This window comes from Lynx rufus, unplaced genomic scaffold, assembly GCF_022079265.1.
Source record: "Lynx rufus isolate CCGP_SWC_20201006 ecotype Redwood Valley unplaced genomic scaffold, mLynRuf1.p SCAF_6, whole genome shotgun sequence".
Classification (NCBI taxonomy): domain Eukaryota; kingdom Metazoa; phylum Chordata; class Mammalia; order Carnivora; family Felidae; genus Lynx; species Lynx rufus.
In genome coordinates, this window is record NW_025814878.1 from 38,790,609 (window position 1) to 38,814,970 (window position 24,362).

At 37.4% G+C, this 24,362-nt stretch overlaps 1 protein-coding gene across 2 annotated transcripts in view; it reads left to right on the forward strand.

The window, feature by feature from the left end:
- The first annotated feature begins 2,273 nt into the window (after nt 1–2,273).
- Nucleotides 2,274–24,362, forward strand: part of MCM9 (minichromosome maintenance 9 homologous recombination repair factor) — a 107,488-nt gene continuing 85,399 nt past the window's right edge. Inside the window, exons 1-6 of one of the 2 annotated variants that reach the window (XM_047101737.1) lie at nt 2,276–2,692; nt 11,336–11,652; nt 13,109–13,190; nt 18,007–18,207; nt 21,864–21,989; nt 23,417–23,536. In XM_047101737.1, coding sequence (XP_046957693.1) covers nt 2,389–2,692; nt 11,336–11,652; nt 13,109–13,190; nt 18,007–18,207; nt 21,864–21,989; nt 23,417–23,536 — 1,150 coding nt within the window. In that variant the 5' untranslated portion in view covers nt 2,276–2,388. Of the gene's footprint in view, nt 2,693–11,335; nt 11,653–13,108; nt 13,191–18,006; nt 18,208–18,466; nt 18,958–21,863; nt 21,990–23,416; nt 23,537–24,362 lie in introns of those variants that run through there. The other variant, XM_047101739.1, reaches the window with a different exon arrangement.

The window sequence follows — 24,362 nt, forward strand, 5'->3', positions numbered from 1 at the left end:
GACAGAGACAGAGCATGAACAGGGGAGGGTCAGAGAGAGAGGGAGACACAGAATCTGAAACAGGCTCCGGGCTCCGAGCTGTAAGCACAGAGCCCGATGCGTGGCTCGAACCCACAGACCGTGAGATCATGACCTGGGCCGAAGTCGGACGCTCAACCAACTGAGCCATCCAGGTGCCCCTCTCTGTTTCAAGCAAAGGCCACGTCCTGGAAATACTGTATGATGAGTTACTTTTCAAGTGCTTTTTTCTGCTTTATACTTGGCTGAATTTAATATTACCTAATAAAAACAAATTATTTATCGATGTATTGGCCATAATTTGTTCTCACTCATTCTCCTGGGTATACACATGCCTGTCAGTCTCAGACAGGCATTTGTAGTTGTTAGAATTCTTGGCCTGTGACATATACCCCCCCCATCTTAACTCCTTTCACACCTTCTAGAATAGTAGGTTCCCAGAAAAAGCAAAATAATGCTAATAAATAGCATTGTAACACATAGTTAGGATGCTAAAATGTGAACTTCATAAGTTGTCTTTTATCATCTTTCTGTTTGTTGAACCGAGTACAATAAATGTTGGTTAAATAAGTCAAAGTACATTTGTCCTCCAGTACTGTTTCCAAACCAAATAAGATTTTCTTAGATGATCAATTTCAACAGTTTATCTTAACTGCCCATTGCCACGTCTGGGATTGTCACCCCGTTGAAATTTAATACTTCTCTTCTTTGTGCTCCTATTCATATTGTATTTTTACCACTATCAGAGCACTGTTTCATTTGATCTGTCCCTTGGTTCCCTGAGGGCATTGAGGATCTTTTATTGTGCTTTTTATTTCCCAGCATGGTACCGTGAACATGATAGATATCTGCCTGTATACATGAACTTGGAATGGGGGTAGGCCCTTTTAATCTGTAGATACAAATTTTCAAAAAAATACTTTGCCAGGGGAATGTGATAGGTGAAGAAATGTAATATAGTGTATTTATTTTCAGTCCTAGTTATTCATCATTTAAAGATCAATTTTCCTTTCCTCAGTTTAATTATGTACTTTCTTTATACCCTTGATAGCTGTTTTTGCTGAGGCCAGTACGTTTCCTAGGTTAGAAAGAGAAAATAGGAAACAAATTAACCTCAAAATGTAAATTTCTTTTTTTCTTTTTAAATTTTTTAACGTTTATTTATTTTTGAGACAGAGCATGAACAGGGGAGGGGCAGAGAGAGAGGGAGACACAGAATCTGAAACAGGCCCCAGGCTCTGAGCTGTCAGCACAGAGCCCGACACGGGGCTCGAAGTCACGGACTGTGAGATCATGACCTGAGCCGAAGTCGGACGCTTAACCGACCGAGCCACCCAGGTGCCCCCAAAATGTAAATTTCTAAAGCGAATCTGTTAACTATTCAAGTCAGAACTAGCAATCCACGGGGGCACCTGGGTGGCTCAGTTGGTTAAGTGTCTGACTTCAGCTCAGGTCCGATCTCGCACTTTGTGAGTTGGAGCCTCGAATTGGGCTCTGTGCTGACCGCTCAGAGCCTGGAGCCTGCTTTGGATTGTGTCTTCCCCACCCCTCCCTCATTCTTTCTCTCTCAAAAATAAATAAACATTAGAAAATTTTTAAAAACCCTGGTTATCCATGTATGTTCCATTTATGTAGCTGAATACACATGAATATGTGTGTGTGTGATAAGAGAGAAGGATACATTATTTATATGAATAAACCTAGAACCAGGGCACATGCAAAAAACTCTACCAGAAGTAACTTTAGCCAGAAGACTGCTATTTAAGATATACTTGAGAGCAAATGTATATACAAATTGTGGTTAAAGAAAAGGGAAGGCCTTTTACCATAGAGTTAATAAGAGATAGTTTGGGGAAAAGATACAGGAAAGGCATTGGACCATTTTGGATTTCAGTAATCAGTACCAACATAATTCTTTGGTTAGGTTTAGCTTCACTTTCTCAAAAAATACATTTACTAAGTGACTATAACAAGTAATTCCAATCTAATTAAGATTTTAATTTTTTTTTTAATTTTTGTTTTTAACCTTTATTTTTGAGACAGAGACAGAGCATGAATGGGGGAGGGTCAGAGAGAGGGAGACACAGAATCTGAAACAGGCTCCAGGCTCTGAGCTGTCAGCACAGAGCCTGACGCAGGGCTCGAACTCACGGACTGTGAGATCACGACCTGAGCCGAAGTCGGACGCTCAACCGACTGAGCCACCCAGGCGCCCCTTAAGATTTTAATTTGAATAATATTTTGAGTTTATAGTGTGACCCAAAGTCAGGATGATTTACAACCAATCGTTTTTGTTTAACTTGTGTTTAAGTCTGCAATACCAAAGGTATAATACGGTCCTTTCTTTTTCTTTAGTCACCTAGATTCAAGATGAATAGTGATCAAGTTACACTGGTTGGTCAAGTGTTTGAATCCTATGTTTCGGAATACCATAAGAATGATATTCTTCTAATCTTGAAGGAAAGAGATGAAGATGCTCATTACCCAGTTGTGGTTAATGCCATGACCCTTTTTGAGACCAACATGGAAATTGGGGAGTATTTCAACACATTCCCCAATGAAGTACTAACAATTTTTGATAGTGCTCTGCGAAGATCAGCCTTGACAATTCTCCAGTCCCTTTCTCAGCCTGAGGGTGCCTCTATGAAGCAGAATCTTCATGCCAGGATATCAGGTGAATCACTTAAGGATTTTACTGCCGTGTTATTCTCTAGGAACATTTTGAGAAATCCCAACACATACTGAATTCAGAGCACTAAGAAATGAATGATATAAGAACATCAGTTGATCTTTATACTTAAAAATATATCTATTGTGTAGTTGATGGTCAGTTTCAGAGCAGAATATTGATTTTATACTGGATATTAGAAGGCTGGGGTACTAGCCATTCCAATCAAGGGGAAAGAGAATGTGTGGAGACAACAGTATGGTAGTGTGCACATATATACATGTGGTTATGTGTGTATAAAATTATAATTCAAAGCAGCCTTACGAGCTTATGTGACTAACAAAAGAATTGATAATAAAAAGAATTAGAAAAGTAGCAGATTCTATCTAGTGATCTTCAAAACTATTTTAGGAAATTTATTATTTTTATATATCAAGTTTAGCACTATACTGGCCACCCATTAGGCACTCAACTTTTGTTGAATGAATGACAGATTAAGTATCTTAATTTTTTAAGAATCAGCCCCTGGTGGCAAAGCTGTATCTTTGAATCACTGTAGTCTGTGATTAAGCTTGAGAACACACGTACCATTTGTTTAAAAATAAGTACTTTATAGTACATTTCAGAAAGGTGGGGATTTATAATCAACAAAAATGCTTGCTGTGATTGGAAAGAGATGAGTCAGTATGGTAGAAATCTTTGGAGAAAATAAGATTTCCCCCAAGGAGCATGCATTTGATTTAATTGAAAAAAATAGTATTTTATCTAGAATAAAATTATGAATATTATACATCTTTATGCATCAGCACACTAGATAATCTCTTGGTAGGTTCAAGAACAAATGTTTCCTTATAATAATGTTGCGAAAAGATTGTTAGAAGAGGCTTTAATGTTACTGAAATATATTTAGGAATGGTTTTAGGCTGTCCTTACATTCAGATGTTTTTCCATGCTCAGTTTAAATACCAAAATTTTGTCTGCCTAGGTGGGTGACCCTATTGGTTTCTGATAAATTAGCCTGTTTTTTTTTTTTTTCTAGTTCTCTGCAAAAGTAAATTGCAAATTATGTTACTACCATGGTAGCATTCCTTCTACAAACGTATCATGTGTAGGCATTTGCTAGTCTCTTGGGAAACCATAATACTATGGTATAGCCCCTCATCTAAAGGAGTTCAAGGCTGTAGAGGAGATAGCTGTATAGTCAAATATTCACCAAATGGTGTCTGTATGCTCAAAGATACATGCCTAAGTACATATTAAACATAATTGTAAAGGAGTTTAATGGCAGCTATTATGTTATGTGATGCATGCCTCATTTAAGGTGTGTGCAAGATATATTAGTTCATAGAACAGGGAGCAAATTCTCAGAGATTCACTGGAGATTTCAAGAGGAGAAGGTAAGGCAGGGATAGAGGTGTCCCAAGCAGAATGAACCAGGGATGGAAATAGAGTGGTTTTAAGTATATTGCAGCTTCATCTTGGACTCCAGGCAAGGCATTTGATTATGAAAACATAGGTTGCCTCTGTGGTTCAGACTCCTTAGGAACCTAAGACATTTTCCAGTTTGTTTTTCCAGGATATGCATTGCTCTTTATCTTCTGGGATTTTTATTAGCCTACAGTTTACTTGCTATTTCCAGTGGTTTTGATGAAAGGTCTTGTAATACAAAGATAGCATCAAAGTAAATGAGAAGGAAAAAATAGCATTCATGTGTTATTTAAAGTAGTGGTTCCCAAACATTTATGGCAATCGGAATCAACTGTAGGGCTTGTTAAAGCACTGATTGCTAGGCCACACCCACAGAGTTTCTAATTGAGGAGGTCTGGCCTGGGGCCCAAGAATTTACATTTCTAACAGATCCCAGGTGATGCTGATGCTACTGTTTGGGGAACTGCAAGCTGAAAACCGGGGACCTGAAGTAATTGATATGGACTTCTCTGTTGCACAGAGAGGGACCTATCGCTGTCTATTTCCAAAATTTCTTTTTGTTCTTTCTCACTGAATTCGTCAGAGAATGGTAAAGGTTTTTGTGTTACTTAGTAACACATACAGATACATATGTTATACCTAACATGTATAGTTACTTGGTAACATATATAGTAAGACAGGAAGATGAAAATAAATTGTCATTTCTGTCCAAACACCATCTCTTAGCACCTTTTTAGCACTAAGATTTTGCTTGTGTATGGTCAGTTTGGCTTAACATCATATTGCCTTTATAAGTTTATTTAAAAATTATAATCTGTAATGAAAAGAATCTGAAGATGAAATATACTCACCTTTATTATCTTCTTCTTAAAATAATAGTTACTTTACTATACAAAATAACCACTTAATCTGCCATATTTTGAACAAATTTGCTCAGAATTTCTAAAAAAAAGCAAACAGGCACCATATACATGATTCAGTAAATGTAAACTGTTCTTTTGTTTCCAATGTAAGAACATTAAAGATTACATATTGCCCGGTATCGTAAAAGTATAGAAGATAATTGAAAGCTAATTTTCTTAGAAAATTTAGTTGTAATCTTTACATAGTTTTTTCTTCAGAGATGTTGTAATTGTGTTAGACATAGCTGTAGGAAATTCACTCATCCTGGCTACACTTGTAGAGGAATACAGAAGAGGTTGGGTTGGCATATGCGGGATGCTCAGAAGTGAGCCCTGCTTCCCTCTAATATTCCCTGTGTAGTATCTCTCCAGTACATCTCCTTATGCTGACTGAAATAAAACCAGTTTGTGTAGACTTATCATGAGGCCTGGGTTATCATTTACAAGGAATGGAAGGTGTCTCTGGATTCTTCCTTTTTACTTTTCCTGACGGAAGATTTCTCTAGACATGAAAGGCATTGTTTATATAATGGTGCATTCATTTGACCATTTTGCTTACATATTCCATTTGTGTGAGTGTGCATGTGTTAGCCTGGACTTAGGGAAATTTTCTTGTGGAAGGGAAAACGTGAATGCAGTCTTCATGGCTGAGTGAACTGGGGAGAGTTTGCCAGACCAAGTAAAGTGCCTAAGGAAAGGTACAGAGGTAAGAAGCCCTTGTATGCACCACAAAATTCAAGCGTTTTGTTCTGGACTGGGAGATTTGAGGCCATATATGGTAAAGGTGAGGCAAGAGAGAGAGAGGGAAAGCCCATTCCCCCTTCTCTTCTATTCACTAATTTTCTCCTTATTGAAAAGTGCTTATTAAAGCACTGGGTTGGGCACAGGGGTGTGAAAAGGATCTCAAGAAGTGACTGTCCCCTCCACATATAGAATGGTTAAGAAACAACGCAGAGCAATAGGAGATTAAGACCCTAAATGAGTGGTACAGTCAGTAAGTGATTATGAATGTCACTGTCATGTTGTTACAGCATTTGGAAGAGATCGTCTTGAATGTGATGTAGGACCAGGGGCCTGAGTAGGACATGCTAGAGGTTAGGGCATTACTGTTAAATTAGAGGAGGGGAGGGAAATTTAGTGACTGTTGCCACAGTGTAAGTTCCTTCTGTTCTTAGAGGGAATCGTATGCAAGTCAGTAGAATTATGGGATGGAGGATTTAAGTCAGTTCTTCAGGGTTAAATGTTGAGAAAGATATGGACCCTCTCCAGCAGGTGCAGGTATGTGTATATACATAACATTTTGCCTGAATTTCAAGAAGTTTAGAGCTTTCCTGAAGTCCAGCCATGTCTCCTACACCGGAACCTTGATTTACGTGAGGTCAGTTAGGATGTTGTAAGTGACCAAGGTAGGGAGGTGGGTAAACCATGTGCTATGAAGTCAGTCACCCGGTCAGGCCAAACCCCCCCCCGGGGAGCATGGAATCTGTGGGAGTGTGGTAGGGGGTGAGAGGGATGACCGTGAATCCTTTTTGGCAGTTATATCTGAATTTTCTCTCTCGGGTTTTGCTCATTTTGTAGAAGGAAAAAGACTTGTCTTTCAACTCTGTGTCCCCCTTCATTCTCCATGCACTCTTCCTTTTCACAAGTAAATGTTCTGACAGAATACATTCCTTCTTCCATTCATCCTTTTACTTTCTTTACTTTTACTTCCACCACACAGGAGCCACCCTCACCAGCCTTGCTAGTGACAGTCTCATGGTCAAACTGAGGGTCACTTTTCAGTATTTCTCTTCCTTTATTTCCCTGCTGGGTTTGATACAGTTGACTCCTCCCACCTTACGAAATTCCAGCCTTGGCCCCACTTGGCAGCACCCTCTCGCCCTTTCCTTTCTCTCTGGCTGTGGCTTCTCTCCTTCCTCTTTGGTGCCTCTTCCTTTACCTGAACCGTACGTGCTAGGTTCAGATGTGGCCGTATTCTCCGGGATCCTGCACTCTCATAGGGTGGCCCCTGTTTCTGGACCTGAGCTTCAGCTGCCACCTACGTAGAAACAAATACCACCTCTACATTTTTTCTCAATTTTAGCCAAAATCTGTCTCTCAAGCTCTGTATCCAGATATCACCATGCTTATCAGAGGTTTCACACTAGATATTTTCTTGCTAATTCAGTGTATCAAAAAGTGTACTTAGGATTTTTCTCTACTCTGTGTCCCACTCCAAGTAAAAATGGTATTTCCTTATTTATTCTTTCAGTAGATATTTACTGTTTGATTACTGTGTGCCTTGCAGAATTCCCTGTTAAGGGAACCAGAGAACTGGGAGTCACTCTACATTTCACCTTCTTCCTGATCCCTTATCTCTACATATCTCAAAGTCAACATAGTATCCTTAATATCTCTCCTGTCTACCCCCTCCTTCCTAGTCTTGCCATTCATCTTTCTTTCAAGTATATTTTGAACATTTACTGTTTAGAAAGCATGGTGAATAAAATCTACCTCTGTCCTGTTCCTGTGGAATTTATATTCAAGTGTGGAAGCATAATAATTATTTTATTTAAATTGCAATAAGTGGAATGAAAGAGAGGAACAGTGTGTTAAAGCTCATAAAAAAGAAAATTCAACCTGAGGTGGGTTAAGGAAAGATTTTATTTAGAAAAGGATATTTAAGCTGATCTTTTAAGGAGGAAAAATGAAAATGTCACGTATAAGAACTAACATTTGAATAGTGTTTGCTCGGGGCACCTGAGTAACTCAGTGGATTAAGCATCCAACTTTGGCTCAGGTCATGATCTCACAGTTTGTGGGTTTGAGCCCCCTGTAGGGCTCTGTGCTGACAGCTCAGAGCCTATAGCCTGCTTCGGATTCTGTGTCTCCCTCTCTCTATGCCCCTCCCCTGCTCACAGTCTGTCTCTCAAAAATAAATAATAAATAGTGTTTGCTATATGCAAGGTACTGTCCTAAGAAACGTCACATATATGAATTACGTTAGTCTTATGACCCTGTGAGGTAGGTTTTGTTGTTATTGCCATTTTACAGAAGGGAAATCTGAAAGGTTATATAATTTGGGCCAAGATCACACAGCTAGTAGGTAATAGAGCTGCGACTTAAACCCACATAGTCTGATTCCAGAATCTGTTTTCTCAACTTCTATATTGCTTCTTAGTGTGGACTCTTTTGAGGATCAGAGTTGGGAGGAGAGTGTTGAGGCAAAGGGGACACTATATGTGAATGTTTGAGTGCTTAGAGGGCTTGGTATGAGAGGAAAACCTTGTAGTCCAGCCAGACTTGGTTCCTTATTCTTAGATCTGTGGGCAGCCATGGAAAGGTTATAAGAAGAGGAGATTTGGACTTAGGCATTCTTTATTTCTTTCCTGGATTACTGTAGAAGCAATGGAGGGTATGGTGTTTTATTCTTCTATTCTAAGGTGCTATTTACGGTAAGATACTGTCAAATTAAAGATTGCTTTCTAGGAGAAAACTATAATAAAATTACATTTACTTTTGTTTTCAGACCAAAATTTGTTTGTAAGCCAGAAATAGCAAATATCTATCTAAATAACTATGTAAGACTTCATCAGCTACATGTGACGTTAGCATATGAAATATCCAAAGAGTCTGATAAATTATACTGGGCAGTCTATAGTTTTCCTCGGTATTCTGCAGTTATGAAAGAAATCAGAGTGATACAACACTTCCCATAACTAGTTCTTGTGATCTTAGTTTTCCTTCTGTATCTCTCCTAGAGTTTTAATATATTGATATTAAATATGTTGATAGTTTTAATATATTGATAATATAATTTATACTGAGCAGTTTGCATCTGAAGCAGAACTAGAATGAGTAGAAATAGGATGCAAAATGATATCTTTTAGGGGCCATGGAAGAGAGAATGGATACTAAAAAAATCTAAGGAGTTATTAAAATGAGTTTTCTTAATCCATTTTTTCTATTCTTTTTACCTTGCTCATAATTGTTGGTAGGTTTTGTTTACACTTCATGAAGGAAATTGGATTAATAATCCTATTTCCCACTTGAATAATACTATTTTTCTGTCCTCTGTATACTTATATTAGAGAACACTAGTGACTTTTTGCAAACACAGAAATAACATTATTTCGAAAAATATATTTAACCATATGACCCAGCAATTCCACTCCTAGGTATATGCCCAAGAAAATTGAAAACAGATAAACAGAAACTTGCACATTAATGTTTGTAGCAGTATTATAATAGCCCGAAAGTGTAAACAACCCAAATGTTTATCATTTGATGAATGGATAAACAAAATGTGGTATAGCCATACAATGGAATATTTAGCCATAAAAGGTAATGAAGTATAGATACATGTTACAACATAAATGAGTCTTGGAAATACTATGCTTAAGTGGAAGAAGTGACACGCAAAAGGCCACTTATTTATGATTCCATTTATATGGAATATCCAGAGTAGATTTACCATAGAGACAGCAGCTTAGTGGTTGACAGAGGCTAGGGGTAAGGGAATGGGGAGTGATTGCTAATGGGTACAGGCTTTCTTTTTGAAGTGATAAAAATATTCTAGAATTAGATAGTGGTGATGGTTGTACAACTTTGTGAATATGCTAATAACCACTGAATTATACACTTTAAAAGAGTAAATGTGAGTTTTATTCTTATCTTTATCTCAGTTTTGAAAAAAGTATTCATGTGGGGAGCAAAACAAAAGTAACTGAGAATCTGTAAAGCAGTGTTAAGGGTTGCCATAATATACATTCATTCCAGTTAAGGCCAAATAAGAAGGGAAATCTCCACGTAGTCATTTCTTTCTTAACATTAGGGTATAAACTAAAAAAGGACATGGTACTTCCAAAATGTAAGCAATGTAGACATGAGAACAAGACCTGTTTTAAATGAGAAGCTTTGGTCGTTGGTATGGCTTTTACCTGGTTGTAACTAGAAATATCCGTATGTTCTTGGTAGCTCGACATTTAGCTATACACAGCTGAATTAACAGATGCCTGAAATCAACAATGAGAAATAGCATGCATATTTTTTTTAATGGGTAAAATACCTACTTTGATCCAGCTCCAACTTCTCTGTCTATTCCTGCCCATAGAATAGCACACTTGTCAGCTCTGGGGTCAGCCTTGGACAGAAAAAGGAGTTATAGTGGCAAATGTTGGCAGTACCTGCCTTGTTTATACAATATACAGTATACGTAGAGTCTCAGCCAGCAGCAGAGAAAATTTAAGTCTATAGAGTTGTAACCTGTAACACCAGATTAATGTAACCTGGTGCCTTAAGCATACATACAGTTCATATAACTCATTGCCTTTTTTGTTGTTGTTGTTAATTTCATACTTCCCAAACTACCTCATTATTATCATCAATTGGCTTTCAGAGTAGATTTGTCAACAGGGAGAAAGTGTGCTGACCATAGAAACCTAAAGTATAATCATAGCTATTATGGTTATTTCTCATGACTTGACAAATCCTATAGATCCATCTTCAGTGTGCACATTTTCCAGATTTCAGAGCTGCTGAATTCTGAAGACCATTGGGCATGAACCAGTGGACCATTGGGCATGAACCAGTATAACAAATGCTACCTTGGTAAACCTGTTAGAAGGCAGTCTGTTAGAAGGCAGCCTTTGACCATCACAGCTAGCATCTCTCTACTCCAGTGATGTATGGCAGCCAAACATAGAATGGGCCTTTCTGCCTAAGAATTTTCCTTGGCATTTTGAATCTTTTAAGCTGCCTGTTGATTAATGGTGAAAAACACAAGTTTTTTAAAGGATAAACCAATGCTGTAGGTAAACCTTGAGGTAATTCAAGGCTTGGAAACAGATTTGTGTATTAATAAATTCTGAACCTAACTAAAAAAGGCAGTACCCTTCTAACACTGTAGGACTCTGGTCATTATCACTTATCACTTATCATTATCCCTTATCACTCAGCTTTGTGGTTTACTTGGTCATCTATTGATTTTATGTGTCACAGTTGGTAGTATATTCTTTACTGAATGAGGTTATAATTACATAATGTATTTAGATTCTACTGAGATAGCCCTCTTATGAGAATCAATCCTTTTTTTAAAATCCTGGTTATTATGTCATCTGGATATGTACTTTTAAAAAGAGTCCACTGATCATTGTTATTTAAAATGATCTTTTTCTGTTTCCTTAATTGAATTGATCTGATTTTTTTCTGAAGTAAAACTCAAAATTTTTTTTTCTGAAGTTATACCTTCTACTCCAGGAAATATGAGAGGAATATATTCCATAGAGTCAAATCCCAAGACATAAGTTGATGTGGTTTTTTTGTTGTTTTTCTCCATCAGGGTTGCCCGTTTGTCCTGAGCTGGTGAGGGAGCACATCCCTAAAACCAAGGATGTGGGACACTTTTTATCTGTCACTGGGACAGTGATTCGAACAAGTGTGGTGAAGATCCTGGAGTTTGAGCGGGATTACATGTGTAACAAATGCAAGCATGTATTTGTGGTCAAGGCTGACTTTGAGCTGTACTATACCTTCTGCCGGCCGTCCTCCTGTCCCAGCTCGGAAAGCTGTGATTCTTCAAAATTCACTTGCCTCTCAGGCTTATCTTCATCTCCAACCAGGTGTAGAGATTATCAGGAAATCAAAATTCAAGAGCAGGTAAATGATCAAAGAAATGAGAGAAATCACAACTTTGAAGAAGGTGTTTTTTTTTTTTTTTTTTCCAGCAGTGGTCAAATTACCAAGAGTGGGGAACACATGAAGGATTACAAATGGGATTTGTGTCATCACACAGTATAGTTGCACATGTACCAGGATATAGTCTTTAGAGACCATGCAGTAATCATCTCTGTATAGAGAGCATTGGCATATGGCACCCAAACATGAGAATGGCCCTTTCTGCCTAAGAATTTTCTTTGGCATTTTGTAGCTTTTAAGCTGCCTGTTGATTAATGGTGAAAACATAAGTTTTTTAAAGGGTAAAACGATGTTGTAGGTAAACCTTGAGGTAATTCAAGGCTTGGAAACAGATTTGTGTGTTAATAAATTCTGAACCTAACTAACAAAGGCAGTAGCCTTCTAACACTGTAGAACTCTGGTCATTATGCTGCCTTCCCTTTATCACTCAGCTTTGTGGTTTACTCGGTCATCTATTGATTTTATGTGTCGCAGGTGGTAGTATATTTAACATAATTAATAATTATGTTAAAATTAAGGGAATATTTAAGAAGTTCAAACTAGTTGTATTTAAGGGATAGGAGAAAAATTAAATGGTTTTAAGTGGTTGTTAAACATTGGAGTATTCAGGATTTGAGGTTTAGGCCCAATTTTATTTGCTGTGTCAAATGAGGTATATATACATAGACACTCTTTAATATGGGACAGTGTGCCAGGTTTTCCTTGCCGCTGAAACACAAAGGTATATTCAGTGTCAAGGATTCAAACTCCTGTCTTTCTATATACCATTCTTAACATGTGACCTCTGTTAGGGTTCTCTATAATCTAAGATGGTAGTTACAACTCTTTCACCACTGTATACTAGTCAGACAGCAGGAAAAGGGAGGGACGGGCAACAGCACCAGCCAAGTCTCCATTCAAGTAGACCTCTTTGAAGTCTAAGGCATGTCTACTCATTTCATTGGCCAGAGCTTAGCCATATGACCATATTCCATGTGCAGGGGAGCCTAGGAAATAGTCTTTTTACTGGGTACATGTACATGTGAAATAAAACCAGAGTTCTGTCACTAAGGAATGATCAAAGGAACAGAGTGATTTGCCCAGGTCTTAGGACTAAAGGTCAGGAAAGAACTGCATGTCTTTTGTAGGTAAATAACTTTGGTATTATGTTTAATAGGTGGAGCATGTATTTATTTTGAGCATTCACAAGGTAGATTATATTTGGAGATATTTTCCATATTGGTGTTTTTATTTTACTCTAGTGAGTTTATAAACAGATAGTAGGTACAGTTTTCAAGAAAACTTTATAAATCCCCATCACAATTAAATTGTATGATAATACCAGGGAAATAGAAACAGTAATTCAAGAACTGCTAGGCTTCTGAATACTTAGCATGTATTTAAGCATACTTAGTATGTGTCTCCTTTTCCTTGCTAGGTTCAAAGGCTATCTGTTGGAAGTATTCCACGATCTATGAAGGTTATCCTGGAAGATGACCTAGTAGACAGTTGTAAATCTGGTAAGAATTTTTGCTGGCTTTTATAAGAGGTCCTAAAATATTGACTAGGAAAAAGCCATTTTTTATTTCCACCTGAACACTGCGAAGTTCAGTGTGGAGGCTTAATTGCTCACCTTGAGAACAGAAACTGGCATGGAGGTGGGAGGTGATACACAGCAGGAAAAAAGCTATAGCTTAGTCCAGTCCAGCCACTGTTTTATAAATGAAGAATCTGACTTGCCCAAGGTCACATGGAGAGTTAAGTGGCAGAACTAGAACATGAACCCAGATCCACTGACTTTTCGTCCAGGAGTCTCTTCAGCACATCCTTGCTTAACAGTAGCAAATTGTAGTGGCTTTAGTGGATCAGACAGTATGACTCTGTCAGATACTACTGTACTCTTACTGGTATCTAGAAGAAAGGAGGTGATTGTTCCTCTCTCCTCTGTGCTGGTGACACCACAGTAGGAGTCACATTGATTTTGTCCTCTGAGGGTTCTCAGTGTTTCCGTTGGCCACTTGCCCAAATTGAGAAGGAATTTGAAACCATGCTGAAAGAACTGTGGGTGTTTAGCATGAAGAAGCCTTAGGAAGGACATGACAGCTCACTTTTCGTTAATTGGAAAGCTGTCATACAGAAATAGAATTATAGTTAGAGGAGATTACTATTGAGTTTGAGCAGTCTGAAGCTCCAGGAAGGTAGATTTTATCAGACGATGGTTTCTTTTCTCAGTGACAGTCAAGCAGAGGGTGTACAACATCTGTTAGTGACTTAGGCCTCATGATGGCCATTGATCTGGTTGATCTGAAGTGTTCCAGGCAAATCAAAGACAACCTCAGAGCTATTCTGGAAATTGGAGGACTTCACAGGGGTTGTTGCGATGTCATTCTTGGTTATAGTTTGATCTTGAGGCTAACCAGACAGCTCCTAAGCTCTTTTTTGCCCCATCTGAAATCATCTTGCCCCTCTTATTCTGCTCAATGGGGAGCCTGGGAAGAATCAAACTTAAACGTATTAGTGGGAGGGCAAGGATTAATACTGGCCCACATGTGTAGAATGGAAGTGTTCTATGTTAAAATTTAAAATTACTGTATTTACAAAAAAAAAAATGGTAGGGAAGAGTTTTATTGGAAAAATTAAGATGTTAGGAGGTTTTGTAAGTCAGTATTGCTCAAGAGAGTAAATATTATTTTCTTTAGTAACCACATTTAAGTATCATGAGATGTTCTTAATAAAATTTGATATGTTTTTTTAAACAAATGTATTATTCTACATATGTAATGCAAAAAGAAAGAAGGAGAATAAAGGGGATTGTTTTCAGCTGTTAGTAGGGGCTAGGGCTGTAAAATTTACATGGCCCTGTCAGCTAAAGGTAGAGATCTCAGAAGCAGACTGCATTCAAATGTATAATCTAACAGTTTTAATCAAAACCTTTTTCTCTAACCGAAGTAACTGACGTTTTCCGTATTTTGGCACCAGTATCCTTATCTATCCTATTCCCTCACTGTCTCTTCTTCCCAGAACTGACAGGCACTAAAATCTCTAGTATACAGTTTAAAAGTCTTTTGGACTTACAGACTTTCAATCCCAAAAAAAGGTTGTCCTAGTCAGCTTCTCTGAGGCTTCTCCTTCCAGCCCTAGAAAAGGCAGGTGGCAACCTGTCTCCCTAAAAGTCAGCAGCTCTGCTCCCTACACACATTCCTAGGCCTTGACCAGACTTTTGCCTATGAGAATGACACAAGATTATTCTTTCTCTTTCCTCTTCTTATTCCAAATAACTTAAAAACTGTTGCTTTTACTGTTTGCCTAGCGATTTCCACTTGCTATTTAACATTTAAGTTACATTGAAAGTGGGCCAAAAAATGGAAATGGTTAGTAAACCTTAGCCTGGTGTCAAAAATTGTTTCTTGATTCACCTCAACATTCCCTGCTTTAAGTATTTCCTGTTCTCACTCATACCTTAATCTTACTCACCCTTAATCTCAATAGAAAACATATAACACAAGTGTATCCCCTGGACAGAAACAAGTATATCTGACCTCTTATTCCACATCCTTGTTCTCCCCTACCAGACAGATCAAAAGTGCTTCATTTCTGCAAATTCCACCATTTCTCTTTTTCTTTAACCCTAGATATCTCCAGATGCTTCATGTATAAAATATTTACTGAACTGCCATTTCATTAAAATTATAAGGCAAACACTATGGAAATAGAAGAGTTCAGTATCTAGAGTCAAGAATATTTCTTTATTGGGGCACCTGGGTGGCCCAGTCGGTTAAGTGTCTGACTCTTGATTTCGGCTCAGGTCATGATCTCACAGTTTGTGAGTTTAAGTCCCGTGTCAGGCTCCATACCTACAATGCAGAGGAGACTGTTTGGGATATTCTCTCTCCCTCTCTCTCCATGCCCCACCCCAAAATAAATAAATAAATACTTTAAAAACCCTCTTTAAAAAAAATAAGATGTTTTCATGCATTTCATCTAAACTGAATTCTTTCTGCCGTGAAAAAACCTGAAGCTATTTTTCTTTCACATGTCACTAACAATAATGGATGGAAGCAGTCTGTCAGCAGCTCTTTTTTCATTTATCCATAGCTACAAATCTCTGTGGGAATGAAAAGATATATGGCATAATCCTTGCCCTTGAGGAATTTACAGTCTGGTTGGGAACCCCAGATTGACACATGCAGAGTAATAAAGTTGGAGTTTGTGTCCTGAGAACTGCCAGTGCAGTGGGAGGTCAGACATGGGTCTGGTTGGGGGTGGCTGCAGTGGGAAATAAGCTGCAGAAGACAGAGCGGCACAAAGAGCTGGGATTGTAGAAAGTAAGAGCTTGAGCCTCCTGACAATAACACTGTTTGTAATTTTTATTGTGGGAAAACTTAAGTATAATAACAAGGTTTCGTATAATAATAGCCAATATTTGCCAGTTGAGCACTTCCTGTATTTTAGATACTGTATGAAGTAATTTATAAACGTTATCTAACTTAATTTTCACTGTTGTTCTGAGATATAAATGTAACTATTCCCATTTTTCTAGGTCAAAATATAGGCTCAGCAAAGTTAGGTAATTTGCCCAAGGACGTAGCCAGTGAGTGGTGGAGCTGGAATTTGAATCCAAATTGGGCAAAATCAGTGCTCTTGGCCGTTCTTCAGTATTCCACATTTTCCACATTGTCACTGCTTAGTGAAATCGGGTTACTTATGGGTGCGGTATCTAAAAGTTAAGTTCCTTGTTTGACTAATTTAGGAACAACCTAAGCATAATCTATTAAAATGACCACAGTAAAGGACTGTTGCAAGTGCTCATACAAAGTTGCCCCAGTCATTTTCATCTAAAAATTGAGGGCAGACAGTATAGTAAATGATCATTTCTTGACTGGGTTTGAAAAACATCCAAGCCATGGTTTAGGAAGGCTCTTGAAAACGTGTTTTCACCATTTATTATGAAGTTGCCTTTGGCTAGAAATATGCTCTGTATTCTGTAATTGCTGCTACCAGTTCCATGCATTTAGCATTTACAGAACATTTTTCTTCAGAAAATCAAAAGCTCTGCAGATTACACATTACACATTGAAATTTAGAGAGTAAAAGGCATTTTGCATGAGCAAATACCGTATATTTGACACAGGCTTAGATATGAAGACTTGCCAGTTAGTTCAGAGACACTATTTGTTGAGCAAGTTATAAATACCACCAGAGTGGTTTGGGGTATGTCCAACATCTTATATTCAACAAGATTTTGAGGACTAGGATTATCGTCTATTCTTCTGGTCCCCTTTTCTCCAGTACCAGAATACTGAATTCCAACCATTCATTCATGTATACCTGTTAATTGATGCATTGAATTGTATGTAATAATCCAGATGTCAGTGTTTGGAGAATGTGCCTATAAACTACCCAAGGCCTGTTAGGAATATCTGTAAAAGTTTAATATTCTTCTCACCAGGAATGGGAGAGTTTCCTCAGGTGGGAAAGAACCAACCAAGAAGGAATAAGCAGGGTTGTATCTTGTGTTTTCATAGTTTAGGGAAAAGGGCTTTGAAGTGTAACAGTAATATCCTCATTTCTTAGTTCGTTCCTCTTTTTTTTTTTTAAGTCAGTAAGTAAAATATTAATATGGTAAGTAAAAATTAGTATCTAGGAAATTAAAGCTAGTGTCAGTTATCAAAGATTGTCTCCTTTCCTGACACCAGATTGATGATAGTTTCACCTTTTAGCTGCAGTTCCCACCTGTTCTTTAAATGAGAACTATATGGTTAAGGATTCTGAGATGAACATTTTGCCCAATATAATGATGAATAAATCATCCAGTAAACTGTTTTCCCAGTGAAGGGTAATAATTTGGTGTGATTATTATGTAGCAGATTCACAAAAAGAAAAATGCTCACTTTAGCTTTTAGCCGTGCAGATACAAGTGCCTGTAAAAAAAAAAAAAAAAAAAAAAAAAAAAAAGAAAGAAAAAAGTACGAAATCTGTGGTGTTCTTTTGGTTTCAAATTGTTTTCTGGATGAGTGTTTACCACTGTAAACTTGGTAGGAAAGTGGTTTATTTCTTTCTCTTTTTAAAAAATTTTTATTTATATTGAGAGAGAGTGGGGGAAAAGAGAACATCCTAAGCAGGCTTTATGCTCAGCAGGGGCTCAATACAGTGCTAGAACTCGGGACTGTGAGATCGTGACCTAAGCCAAAATCAGAAGTTGGTCGGACACTTAACCAACTGAGAGTGGTTAACCCAAGAGTGGTTTATTTCTTATTTCTGGTTGTCATGCAAGTCTGTGCCCAGCAAGCAGTGTGGTACTACTGGACTTTGCTGCTACGTGGTGCTTTTTCCTAGGCGATGACCTCACTATTTATGGAGTCGTAATGCAACGGTGGAAGCCCTTCCAGCAAGATGTACGCTGTGAAGTGGAGATAGTCCTGAAAGCCAATTATGTCCAAGTAAATAATGAGCAGTCTACAGGGATCATCATGGATGAGGAGGTCCAAAAGGAATTTGAAGATTTTTGGGAATCCTATAAGAGTGATCCCTTTGCAGGTTTGTGATTAAGGGTATAAAGCTGATAATTATTAATGGCATTTCATTCAGTAGTTAAATATAAAGTCTGTGGTCAGGAGGCAGCCTTACATGCTGCATAACTCAATGGCTGAATTCAAAGGGTAGTAGCATTCGTCAGTACTTCTAGCTATAATTTCCCTTTGAGCTCTTTTCTCGTGTAGTCTTTTCTATTTAGAGATCTTCCTGGAAAATCAAGGCTGAGTTAATTACAAGAAATTTTCCGTTTCTATTCTTTCAGACATCTCTTATACTGCCAGTTTTCTCCCTTTTTCACCAAATACACAGTTCCTCCGTAAGTAGGCAAAACTCACTTTATTATGAACCCTCATCCTAATAAAGCCTTATTTCTTTTCTGATGTACCTTAGATAATTAAGACAACTTCATGCTATTTTAGTTGAAGATTTTTAAATATGCATTAAGTAGAAAGAGATGATGAGAGATAGAAAGATGCAAAAATAAGCTTTGTCATCACTGTAAACACTTATGACTGTGACGTTAAAATATAATTACATAGACTAAAACATCACACAAGCCTTTGGGTTCATAGAGTATTTTTTATTTAAAAATTCCAAAAGTATAAAACACCAATTAAACCTTCAAATATCTGTTTGCATTCTTCCTTGGAGGCATCTTCTGAGAAAAATAAACTGAAGCCAGTGATAGACTATTTCTAATAAACTTCACCTCAAATCTCATACATATTGATTACTTTATTCTTAAGTCACATACTGGACAGATACCATTTCACAAAATAGAATTCTTATTTGCCTAACTTTAGGCAGTTTGCTTTTGTTTTGTGGGATGATTTTTTTTTTTTGCTTCTGCATGTAGCATGTAATGTAGTGGCTCCTGATCATTCTTTTACCGGATCTGTACAGAAAGAACTTAAATTCTCCACATTGTGGCTTTAGGAAGCAAGCCCTATAAGAAGTATTTTTAAATGAATTTTTTTAATTTGAAATGGTTTCTTAGGATCAGGTCCTTAAAAAAATCCGTAACTCTTTCTTGGACCACAGTCATTTCTTATTAATCGCAGTGCCACAGCTCAGCTCTTCCTGTAACAGTGAAGGAAGGGCATCATACAGCGCTCTATAACCAGACCATGAGAAGTGATTTGTGCTGGTGATTAAAAAGAGTCTATTTTAATCAGAAGGTTATGGATATACAATTTATTTACTAGATAAGAGGAAGAAGTAAATATAATGACCTTGTGAGAAACGGAAGACAGAAAATGAGGCAACATTTTTTTTCAGTCTGAATGGATTCTGCTTAGTTTCCTAAGTACCAGTACACCGTATTTTACCATTTCAAAGTGTATGTGTGCTAGTTGAGGGCATGAAGAGAGGGAAGTGTATCCAGAAGGGTGTCTTCATTTTGCTAGTCTAAAGCCAAAGATTCCCTCGGAGGTGGATCTGCTTCATTAAGACCTCATACTGTGGGTATGGTCTAGGAGGAGCTGAAGGCTTTATTCTAGTCTATAGTAACTTCAGGGATCCTCAGAGCCTGGTGCTTAGATGCTGGGTAGAAACCAAGATATAGGGATTGGGGTCTCTGGGGCGCAAGCTGAGGTGACTCCGTTATCTTAGATCTAAGAGGTTCTCTTCATCAGGGTAATGGAGAGCCATGCCACAAGAGTGGGGTAATTGGCTGTAGACACACTATTAACATGGTCTAGAACCAGAAATTTGGGAGGGAGATAGGTTTGTGGGTAGTATTCACTGTAATCAATTTTCTTCCATGATTCAGCCATGGGAGCATCTATTGCCATGATTCAAGGAACTTCAGACAACAAATTTAAGGGATTCGTTCTTTCCCTTTATTTTTCTCTGGTACTTCAGACCTGCCTTTATAGTATACCTTTTGTGTTAACTACATTGTGAGGAAATCTTGAGATCAGAAATAAGCACAAATAATACAGGTAATATAACAGTTTAACAGTTAAGTGTGTCAGGCGTTGTTTGTTCTGTGTGCTATACACTTACTGATTCCTTTGATCCTCAACACTTCTATGAGATACCATTATCATCTCCATTTTACAGATAAGGAATAGACGCAGAGAGGCTAAGAAACTTGCCCAGGTCAGGTGGGTAGTAAGTAATAGCACTGGGATGTGAATCCAGGCATTTGACCCCAGAGCCTGTGCTCCTCACCACTGGGGTAGGTTTTGCATCAGCACATCAATCACCGAATCCACATTTATTCAGAAGTGGCACTTTAGGTTTTGGTGTAGGAGTCTCCCAGGTCAGTTTGCCTGCTCTGAAACCTACCTGTTGGGGCTATTCCTTCTTTCTTTGTATGTGTAATCTCTAGATTCTGGTCAGAATTTACCTATATGCTATAAGGTCTTGTTTGCTTAGATCTCAAACCTTTCTTCATCTTTTTTCTCTGGGTTTTCTACCTCAGGAAAGGGAGGAATTCCCTCTAGCAGTTAATGAGCCCCCTTCCAGGATTTACTAATTCTGTTTTCTAATCCCCATTTTACTAAAAGGTTTTCTTTCTTCACCATTCCTGCCATCCCAGGTCATATCACCCTACCTTAATTGCCACTGGATCAATTTTGATATGTTACAAAAAGCGGCCTTTGTGTATACGGCCATAAATTGTGGAGGAAGCCTTTCCTCTCCCTTCATGCTTTGGCAGAAACGCTTCTGGAACTGGAATAATCAGCTAAAGGAGTACTTACACAATTATTTTCCTCGTCAGAAGACCTACCTCTGAAACAGGAGTACAAACATGGAAATTCTGAAACATACATATTAGTTTCCAGCCTATAGACATACAGCGTACCATCACGGTAGTGAATTCCACACAAGACAAGCTGAGGACAAGTTTGTTAGGATGTCATAGGTTCTGAGAGCCCCTGCTGGTTGATTATGCCAGTCATCAAATAACATACCTACTTTACTTATAGGTGGGATAGGCAGATTCTCAGATTTGGTGTTTTGACATTTCTCAAAACAGAAACTCAAACGTGATATTCTTTTATTTAAAGCACATGATCAGGAGAATCCAAGACTTCAGGCTTGAATTGCTAGAATTATAGTTTATAATGATCTTTTAAATACTCTGATACCCTTATTCTAGGTAAAACAGACTTTACCAAACTTTTCAGAGTAAATGCTGAATTGACTTCTAGGGTGGATTGATTTTACTTCTCTTATACCTCTGCAGAAGCTCCATGAGCCCCAGGTACTTCTTGTATTTAAAGATTACTGGCTCCTACAATCTGACTTCTTGTTTGAGTTCAAGTACCTTCATTTTATTTAGGCAGTGGAGTAGTTTTACTCAAATTACTACACAGAAAGTGTAGTCGTATTTTAAAGGGATAATGTTGGCTTAATCAGGGAGTAAAGGAGATTACTTTCTGTCCCTTGCAAAGTATGATAAATTCATGGAAACTTAAGCTATGAAAATAAAAAGCAAGGAATGAAAAGCAGACTTTTCATATCATGGCATTAGTAAAAGAAGGCATTTTACAACCAAGTCAAAGTTATTCACTCCTTTTAGGCATTTGGAAATGGTCCTCATGGATCATTTTAGATGGCAGAGTATGTTCATAAGAAGTTGGAAGGGAAATTTCAGATGGGGTTTCTTGAAAACTGTTGGTAATATCTGATCTTGCTGCCTTTCCTAGGAAGGAATGAAATATTGGCCAGCTTGTGCCCTCAAGTTTTTGGGATGTATCTAGTGAAGCTTGCTGTGGCCATGGTGCTGGCTGGTGGGATTCAAAGGACTGATGCTACAGGAACACGGGTCAGAGGTTAGTACCTACTTAAAACGGAGAAATATTAATACATACAAGGTGAGAAGCTAGAATTTTTCTTTGAATAAAAATTGCTTGTTGAGCTTTATTTTCTAACCATAATCTTTCAACCCTAATGACAGTCAGTTGTCTGTCTAATACTTCATTGCCAGTATCTGTATATCAAAAGGTAATTTCTAGAATTCCAAAGACTAAAAGAAATCTTTTAAGTTTTTTTGATGAATATATATTTTTGCTCTAACCTATAAGGGTGCCACAAAATAAAATCTTTACATTTTGATTACTATGTTTTCATTGGATCCCCAGTCTTTCTTCAAGAGGAAAAGATTAGAAATAATGCTTTTTAATATCTCCAAGTCAGTGTCTCTCCATCTGTGACTGTCAGTGTGTTTCTCTCACACTGCTGCTTGCAATCATCGGCCTGCTGGTTCCCCTTCTGCCAGTAGGTAGCAAATGTGCAGTCTGCCCTGAGGTGCTGCTGGAGGTCACACGTTCAAGCAAAGATTACTCTAAGTATATAATTATGTTCAAATGGCAAAAAGCTCTTTTGCAGCTAACACATTAAACTGACCTGAATCTGGCATAGAGTAGGTGTATTATGGCCCTCACACAGGCCACATGAGAGTCATAATAACCAAAGACTAAAAGGACATTGTTCATATATAAGGCCATTAATAAGAATTCTAAAACCACATGGTACAATATAGGATAGTATAATAACGTGTGTATGTATTCTATGTTTTGATCACCTACTATTTGCAAGGCACTCTGCTAAATGTGGAGCTTAAATAGGGAGTTTCCTATTAATATATTTAGGAAATACTTGAATATTTCTGAATAAATTTTTTTGATCACTGAGACAGTACATACCACAGGGTAGTCACATATTCATTTATGTTACATTTGAAAATAAGTACTTTGAGATATTAAAATTTTCATTAAATGAAAACATCTTCACTTAACTGTTGTAATCATAAGTGATACTTATAAAGCACTTATAAAGTCTTGAACACTTAAAAATACTTAAATAAAAATGGAATAAAATACCTGTATGGCTTGTATGGAAAGATTTAATCGAGTAGTTTGTTATTTAAAAATAGATTAAATAAAATCAGCAACTTTAGAAGCCAAAAATGTCTTAAATGTCAAACATACGCCTAAACATCTGGAAATAGCACAAAGTCTATTAATTTAGATATTAAATGTCACATTCAGAAATCACTTAAAGATTGTTATTTTATGATAGTTAACCTAATTTTTAAGGATATCTAGTTAAATCCTTCCTTAAGTGACCTTAAGTATACAGCAAAAACATAAAATACAAATCACGATGGCATTCCAAGTGGACCATTTTCCTTTTGATTAATTATACTTATTCATGGGTCCTTTCATAGAAATTTAAAACTTTATTAACTTTTTTCTAGGTGAATCTCATCTTTTATTGGTTGGGGATCCTGGCACAGGGAAATCTCAATTCCTCAAGTATGCAGCAAAGATTACACCGAGATCTGTGCTCACAACAGGGATTGGATCTACTAGTGCAGGTATTTTACTTGACAATTTCAATTAGTTTAACCTTATTACAGATGCTAACACAGTGGGTTTTTTTCTTATGAAAAAGTACCTTAAGTAGGATAAATTTCAAGCTAATTCTTGAGTTACTGCCCAAAATGGAAATATGTAGCAGTAGTTTTGTAGCTCTGAGAAGATATTTTAAAAGCTCCACCTTCACTTAAAGTTATTTTCCTAAAATTCATCCCATATACCTTTTTGCATCTGAGTTTTGAAAGATCCTATTTGATTGGGGGGAAAAAACACAACGTTGAGATAAATGGGAGAAATCTCACTTTACAAAAGTAGATCAGTGGCCTAGAGCTTGAGGCATTTTTGTGCTCTTAGATCTCATGGGCAACAGTAGATCCTACTGAAAATTCTTAGGTAGGAAATTTAATATGTGGAAAGCATACTTTCATCATTACAACATGGAGCTTCACTCATGTTATAATGATTCTTCAACAAGTACATACAAAAGTTTTTTCAGATAGAATGTCAAGATTTGATTATAAAGTAACTTTAGGAAAAATTTTTTAAAATGTTTTGATGCCATTTTGTATTTTATACTGTTTTAATTTAGGAAATAGCTCTCCTGTCCTGTTATAGGCTCTTGGTTTCACACATTTTACAATATTATTTGCTACCTGTTAAGGGAAGCCTAATGTCCATGGTCTGTGCTGAAATTTCTTAGGAGAAATTATACTATAAAACTTATCATAAAGCAGCAAAAGCTGTTTTAATGGTCCTACATAATGAGAGCCCCATTCTAAGGGGCTCTCAGATTTTGAAATATAACTGATTAGTACATTAAGCATT